At 42.6% G+C, this 8,412-nt stretch overlaps 1 protein-coding gene across 1 annotated transcript; it reads right to left on the reverse strand.

Moving 5' to 3' along the window:
* Positions 1 to 235: 235 nt before the first annotated feature.
* LOC104457271 lies at positions 236 to 7,862 on the reverse strand. Its single transcript, XM_039299753.1, is given in 13 exon segments — positions 236 to 573; positions 1,559 to 1,882; positions 2,253 to 2,450; positions 2,549 to 2,725; positions 2,796 to 3,244; positions 3,338 to 3,443; positions 3,547 to 3,585; positions 3,857 to 3,967; positions 3,970 to 3,994; positions 4,198 to 4,307; positions 6,845 to 6,925; positions 7,135 to 7,236; positions 7,378 to 7,862. Coding segments are annotated over 13 exon segments (2,142 nt in total). The 5' UTR covers positions 7,705 to 7,862; the 3' UTR covers positions 236 to 480.
* Between the last annotated feature and the right edge of the window lie 550 nt (positions 7,863 to 8,412).

An 8,412-nucleotide genomic window follows, 5' to 3' on the forward strand; every position in this document is an offset into this window, starting at 1 on the left:
ATGTATAGAGGGCTTAATGGATAGACGCATTAATCCAGGAAGCCACCTAACACCACTTGGCATTCACTAGTTCTTCTTCCTTTTTCCTTTTCTTTTTTTAATTGTTTTTCACTCATGATGTTCTCCTTCCATACAGGCCCTCAACTACTTCTGGCGTTCAAAGCACTTATATTCGAATGAGAACTTTGACAGCAGTAGCTTCAACAAAGCTTGCTTGCTTGCTTGCCAGAGAGTCTATTACAACAAAAGCATTGCTTCAAGTTATTGTATTTTTGTACATTCCACCACACCCTGCATCTTTTAAGAGTTTTAGGGCACTCATCCTCATCAATTACACTGGTGGAGAAGAGATGATACCAAGACGTGCAAAAACTCGCACATTCCGACGTTTCGCCTAACAAAGCTATGTTACACCGTGAATGAATATGTGTGAAAGAATAAATAAATGTCCCCGAGCACATACAGACATTAGGTCTCAGACTAAGCAAATAATTGCTGGATGACCGTTTCGGCGTTACCATTGTACTGGCCAAGCAAATGGATGGCATCGGCCCTAGGCAAAGCAAGAAATTCCTGCATCAAACCAAAGAGTAGGTGAGCAGTCAAAAGAATGATTAATATGCTAGAGCAAGATTTTTCATCATGAAGTAGCCCAAATGCCAATGCTCCCGACCCAGAAGGTCGGTAGCAATGCCAAACCATCCTCTGCAATTATCACACCCTTCAATTTGTCGCAAATCTCCTACTACAGGACTTAATTAGAAGTAGCACTACAGCAATAGAGATTTATTTAAACAAATGGAAGCATCTTACAATCCTTGAGTTGGAATATTAGCAGATTAGTTCACATTCATGGCATTGTCAACTGAACATAACTCTTTGATCATTAACATAAGAATATACCACTGGGGCAACTCCCTTCTGGCAGTGAATGGACACTTGGGCTTGACTAGTTGGCATTTCTAAACATCGAGCTGACATGACAATAAAAGTAAAATACATTTTACCCTAACCCTACAGACTGGGAACACTTGGCCAACCCCAACATGTATGCCAATTGATGATGTAGAGCTACACAGAGCAGCCACATGGAGAATACGTATTTAGATCAGTCAAGAGCCTCAGCAAGCATCCCGTGATATGCTTCGTGATACACCAAAAAAGCGTAACAGAAAGGAGAGAACTGATAATAATATCAATCCTCCAAAAGCCTCATCTGTGGCTGATCCATTGAATAGAAAACTCCTCTCACTATTTCCATATTCTGAAGTGCATGTCATGATGAGGAAATCAACTACCTTAAGCAACTAAGAATTTAAGAATTTTAGCCTGTCTTGAGGCATACCTTCAATTCTCTTAAAACTAACATGAGATCAACTTCAGCTCTAGTGCATCCAACTTTTTCCTCACGTTTCTTCTGGTTCCTTTGATATTCCACTCAAGAACCAAAATTGACAGGTTCTAGGAAACTTAAAAAATTGAACAAAAGGGCTGATACACTACAGTTCACATCACAGTGCACTAGAAGAAAAAATGGCACAGGCATTCATGAACTCACCATGACTTTAAGAATTGCACTTTCATCACATATGCCATCACTAGAAGAAACTTGAGTAGGACTGCTTCCATCATCAGCCATCCTAGGACTTGACGAGGTCGTGACCACTGAGGAACCCTGAGCACTATCAGTATTTGATTTCGATAAAGCAGCTACTCCAACCATGGGGCTGCTAACATCCTTCAAGAAATCAATCCTCAAAAGACTCTCAAAGCGATCTTTACACATTTGAAGTTTGAACCACTCAGTGTGTGTGTGAAGGGTTGCTCTCATTATTTTCATGAGCTGAGGTTCTTCAATCCCAAGGCTTCTACCAATTGCAACCTATCAGACATTAGAGGAGAATCCCAAATGTAAAATTAGTTAAACAAAGTATGCTAATGATTTCAATAAAAAGAAGACGGAGATAGAGCTTTAAATCTCAAAAGCAATATAGATCTGTCAGAATGCTTGATAACTCAGGAACAGTAGTAGAACAGATCCAAATTCACATATATAGACAACACCCACTTCTTCCTATTGTCTCCACTATCTTTCGATTTCTTGCTTGCAAAAATTCCAAGTTAGACTATCTGGTTTCCTCACATAAATTGAGATTTTTTTTGTGCACCATCTCTCTTTTGCATCAACATTATGTTTGAATAGTAATCACTAAATGAATTCACACAAAGTATGTCTTCTGGTGATGGAATACCTGGAGTGAAGTTGCAAGAGCATCCAAAGGCAAGCATTTTCCAATTGAAATATCCTCAGGACGGAGTAATGCCAACAAAGTCTCCTTCAAGGGCTTTAATAATGCTGGATCTTTAGCAGCTAAAGGACCTAAGTGGCTGCAGGCAACCTTAAGAGCACTAGAATGATCGCCTGAAGTGACCAACTTAAGAAATTCAACCTGACATAAGCAAAAGTGAATAAATTTATAATGCAGGACCTATCAACATATCCAGAGTCAATGGTCTGAGCCTGGTTAACGGCACGAAATCAACTTACCTGCTTGAGTTGGAATAGCAAAACAGGATTCTGCAGAAAGAAATTGGGATCCATAGTGTTAATTTCTTCAACAACTTCAGCTGCCATTCCCTTGCTGGCTAGTTCTTTCATCTCTAAAAGGAATTCATATTTTTCCTCCCCAGTTTGGTTCTCAAAAGTAAATCTTGCGTCTGAACCCTACAGAACCACATTCCATCAGGAGATTGATCTATGAAATACTACATGATTATACCACAATAATCAATACCTCTCGTTCTCTCGATGTATTTGCACAAGACACTGAAGCAGCAACCTGGACCCCCTGTTTGATACTTCTAACAAATGACGTATCAGGCACAAAAATCAAGTCATCATGCCTTCCTCTCCATCGCTTACGTTTCCTCCTCTCACCAGTTCCACGGTTTCTGTTTCTTTGAAGCAATTTTGAATGGTTGAACCGCTGGGAACTGCTCGTGCTACAAATTTCATGGTTACTTGTTGGCTCACTAGCATAACGTAGTTCAATATCAGTACCTTCCCTTGTTATTACTTCACTGTTATTGTCTGAACAACCATCTGTGCAGCTGTTGCTAAGGACTTCACCATCAGACTGTTTACCAGCCTGAGATTCATCCAACTCAAGCAAACAATTTCCCGATAAATCATACCCTGGTTGACCAACTTTTGGATCTTTGGAGATCTTTCCCATTTCAATCTCTGAAGGATAATAAAGGTCAAACAACAAACCATCAGCATTTCAATTTACTAGAAAGCCACACTTAAATAACAGATAAGCAGCCTCAGATTTACCCGAAGGAAATGTAAGACTGGCATCGATAATACCCCTGTAAAGACAATACTCGCGGACGAGCTCATCAAGCATCGGTATATCCAATTTCATTCGACATAGTTCATTCTGCATTATAAAGAAAATTAGACTCAATACTAGCAAAATCAGTCAAGCTTGTCTGGTCTGAGAAGATGTCTCATTGCCATGGCCTGAATATGAAACAAATCACCTGAAAAGCCAGAAACAAATCTCCTTCGCAAATCTCAAGCTGTCAACGGCACCTTGTCTACTGAGCATAACAGCATGCGCAAGAGTGGATGTCAACCTGCGCAATGAAGAGACCTAAAGACCATGAGGCAACTGACTCCAATGACAGACTTATCTCTTCAAAAAATATATTTGATCTGTAAATTTAGTTCCTTTATCTGCAAGCACCTTATCTGCAAGCGCCTCTGCTAAGGTTCTATGGTCTCTCAAGCCATAAACCTAAGCCCCAACTAACATCTAAAGTCAATTTGCATATAAGTTAGTGATTTTACCTCGTCAAATGCAGGAACTTCATACAAGCTTTCTTCGACAGTTGTGGGAGGATCACACTCCTTAAGGAGCAATCTTTCGGTGAGGTCTGAAATTGGTGAAGATATTCCCTGGCGTAAAGCAAAAATTCCCTATGTATGCTGCACCACACAAGTAGGATGACTAATCAAAGGGAAACAGATAGGATGGAAAAACCAAAACAATAGAGTGCCTAATTTACTATTCCCCATCTTTTGCTCCTTTTCCCCCTTCTCATCAAGAGAGTGAGTGAGGTGGGAGGACATAAAGCATCAGCCAAGGGTCAAAATTTTATTCTTTGGGCTGTAGGGTTTTAAAAAGTTACCTTATCAAATATCTCAGTGTCATCGAAAAGAGTGGATCGTATACTTGTAAATGAGCCCTTAATACTGATGACATCAAGCCAGCTATATCAAACCTCTTCTTTTCAGACCACTGTCAAATGTCAACACTTAATTAGTAAATAGTTCAGAACCATGCAAAAAATCATAGAATAGGACAAGAACTTAGTACTCTTGAGAAATTAATGCTCTATCAGTTAGAAGCTTAAGTCTAGAAGACACAATTCGACACAGGAGATCTTATCCTAGGATTACCTTGAACCATTATATCAGTTTGAAAACAAAGGGTAAACAGATTTTAATCTCAAGATGAGTGAAGTTGGCTTAATTGGCGTGTACAAATTGTAATGAAAAAGTAAATCAGCTGCATTAAAAATCTATGGTGAGAACCATAAAATAATAGAAACACTCCATTACAAAGCAAAAGATGAATGAAGGTAGCATAGGATTTTGGGCATGCTATTTGAGAGGATTGTCAAATGAGTAGCCAAATTTTATTAATTCAGGATTCTCAACTTACTGCATGATGAAGAGAGGTGATATTATCCATCAGTATAATCCATAACATGACGTGAGGCCTCCAAAGTAGTGCATTAATAATCACATACATCAAACAGTTGCAAATTTCCAAAAGCAAGGAGCAAGGTCAACCCTAATTCTGAAAAGCTTTGCACAGAGTTCAGATGAAGATGAAGTGTCTAGCCAAACATTTTCTCTTAGCCGATTATGCCTGACTAAGCTGAGTAGGAGATAAAATTCCAGATACACCCATCAACTAACCATCACAACTTAAAGCTGTGAACATTCTCCCCTTTATCAATTCTATAATTACTTAATTCCTAGTACTTATGACGTCAGCATGAACCTATAAGGGCTTAGGGAGCACTGTATAACCCCACTCTTAACAATACCACGACAGCTACTAATCACTTGAATGTAAAGGAGCTATCAATTCTATAATTACTTAATTCCTAGTACTTACGATGTCAGCACAAACTTATAAGGGCTTATGGGAGCACTGTATAACCCCACTCTTAACAATACCATGCCAGCTACTAATCACTTGTACAAAAAGGAGATGCAGATTTTAACCTCAAACCAGGAAGGATGAGGATGACGCAAACATTCTTATTGCTTTGCCACAAAGAGAGCATCTTGCCCACTTCGGCTGCATTTGGGACTAGCATTTGGAAGGAGCTTTGGGTGTCCAAAGCCCATTTGGCAAAATATTGGGTGTTTAGGAAAAATTTTGAGACTCACCTTGAGGCAATACTGGCCTTTCAAAGACTGAAAGCCCAAGGTGGATCCTAGGCTGCCTTAGACTTTCAACATTTTCGGAAGGCCCTTGTGATTTACTGTTCATCTATGTCGATCGGCATGGTTGCGATGGGTCGGCGACGGGCTGGAGAGAGGCCGGCGTGGTTGCGGCTACCCCAGTATCCGTCGCCAGCCAATCACACGACCTCCTCATGTCACCACAACCCTGGGTGGCGCAACCTCCGCAAAGGGCCCCCAAGGTTGTGCGACCACGTGGCCCTTGCAGAGGTCGCGTGACCTCCGACGACCTAGATCATCTGGGTCGCCACGACCTCCATGAAGGGCCTTCTGAGGTCGTGCGACCAAGCGGCCCTCACCGGTGGTCACTAGGGGTCACCCAACCCCAGGCGGCGCTCACCAATAGTCTCTAGCGGCCACCTAAGGTCGTGCTACTTGAGACGTCAGCCACGGCGATGCTAGCAGCCGCCTGCCCTTCGCCAACCAACTATTTTTTTCCTTTTTTTACCACAAAAGTCATCTATAAATGTAAATTTCTCCTAACACTATTTTGCTCAAAGATATTTTACAATACACTTTTAGATTACAATTTACCAAACGCAATTTGCATTTTAGAAAACTCCTTTAACTTAGAGTCATTTGCATTTTCCCAATGGCTTTCCCCAAAAGTTTAACCAAACGCACCATTCCTTATATTAACACGGTGGAAGAGAATTAAGTCCAAGATTAGCTTCAGTGGTCTGCATATGCACAGCAGGAAATGTGATGAGCCTATCACAAAAGTGCTCCAGTCCTTTTTCTTAATCCTTTCACCAAAGCTCCTTGACAGTAATGGGCCACTACCCATCAAGCCTGATTATTAAATTATCCTGGCGTTCATACAATATGTGACTCTGCTCCACCACCCAAAACATCAAAGAATGGAAACGTGCTGAACCCAACTATCAAAAGACAGATGGGAAGAAGATAAGTAACTGATAAATTCTTTTAAGATCTTGTCAAAACCATTAGCCTCATAAGGGAGCAGGAAAATTCTAAGCACCACACTAATTGCTTTAGCATATTGACAGCATGAAAATGCCACATTGTTAGCTTTTCTATTGTCTCATGTGTATAACAAGAAAAGAAATGGCTTGGCACAATTGGCTGGTATCTATTCTGGGGATAACAAGTTTGGGGCAAATAATCCCTTTGAAATCCCCCCAACAATAAGCACCAACTTCCATCAATTTACCTATTCTCGGAGAACAAAAGAGCTAAGAATTTACACCCTCCCACGATAAAGATACAAAAGATTATAGTCTTCCACAAGACCCAATGATACTGAAGACAAATACAGTAGTTAGAGCAACCCACCTCATCCGCCACAGGAGAAGACTGATCATCCTTGTCATATATAAAGGCAAGAAGAACGTGCTTGAACTCCTCATACGCTTCCTTAAGCAAGAAAAGCAAAGGCATCAGACTATACCCAGACTACTCATCAAAATGAAGTCAATTAAATTCAATCTCCTCAGTCATTTCGACCAAGCTAAAGTTTGCAACTGCCTATACCGACGTCCATGGGCATCCTGCCCCAACCACATCAATCGTCAATAAGCACCTACATGCTTGCAAATCATTCGAGAAAAAAAGGAATTACGTACCGGGTAAGCATCCAGAGCACAGGGTGCAAGAGACGTTCTCAAGCACTCAATGGCGGCATCGCGATCTTCCGCCGTCCCCTTCCTCAACAATTCAATGAATTTCTGCAACAGAGCAAGAGCTCGATTAAAATCCCGACGCGCCTAGCTACCGACCAAATCGACCGTCAGCTTCATCCCGTGCAAAGGGTCAACGAAAACCACCGCCGCCCGAAACGGAGAAGAGACTCGAGAACCGGGGCTCACCTGTTTCTGCAGCCGGAAGAGGATCCGGTGATCGTCGAGCACGGAGGGCGCGTGGGACCTGAGGAGCTCGATGGCGGCGTCGATGTCGCCGGCCTCCAGCGCCCGCCGGATCTGCCGGTTGGCCAGCCGCGCGAAGTACGAGGAGGAGGAGGACGACGACGACGACGACGGCGACGACGGCGACGTCGGCGGCGGCGACGCGGCGTGGGGGAGGGGGGCGCCGCCGCCGGCCTCCTCGGCGACGAGCAGGTTCTCGGATTGCGCGAACTTCATGACCAGCGCGTCGAGGGACTCCCAATTGACGGGGACGACCGAGTCGTCGTCCATGATCAGGCGAGGCGGAATCGCGGCGGATTTTTCTCGCCTAATTAATTTTCTCGGGAAAGGTGGTTGGAATCCGGGAAAGCGAGGGAAAATCGAAGCGGCGTCGGGAACCTTCTTCTTTCTTTCTCCATGGGAGAAGGAAAATGATCGTGGGGAAGAGAGAGAGGGGGAACAGGAAAGGCGGCGAAATGAGGCCAGAGATGGGAGGTTATATAGGTGCCACGTGTCGCGATACGGGGTGGGGTGTCGATGTGGATTACCGCCGTCTTTCTTGTCGTCCCGGGAAGAACCGGTCGGAAATGGCTCCTCGTCAGCTGTCGGATTTGCAAAGTAAGGAATTTCTACTAATATTCCAAAAGGCCTAATTTAATTTACTGAAAAAGAATCTCTCTAGGTCCGGTCTCAGTCTTGTCCGGAACGTTTTTTTTTTAAAAAAGATCGGTAACCTTTGCTCTAATTTCATATCTACCTCATTAGTCCTCTGAGTAAAAAATGCCGTCAATTATGTAACATTGCTTTTCTATCCCAACAACGAATCCACCTTGGGAAGCTGATTTGCGAAGTACTCTAAAAGATGGAGACGCTTCTTGCTCCAAGAATTGGGGCAAATTAGAAGCATTCTTCAATCAGGGCTCGAAAATAGAGAGAATGATTTCTTCGATTTCTTTGGTCTTGATCATATGTGTGCTTAACAACATGAAGCATAAGCCA

This window comes from Eucalyptus grandis, chromosome 8, assembly GCF_016545825.1.
Source record: "Eucalyptus grandis isolate ANBG69807.140 chromosome 8, ASM1654582v1, whole genome shotgun sequence".
NCBI classification, from domain to species: domain Eukaryota; kingdom Viridiplantae; phylum Streptophyta; class Magnoliopsida; order Myrtales; family Myrtaceae; genus Eucalyptus; species Eucalyptus grandis.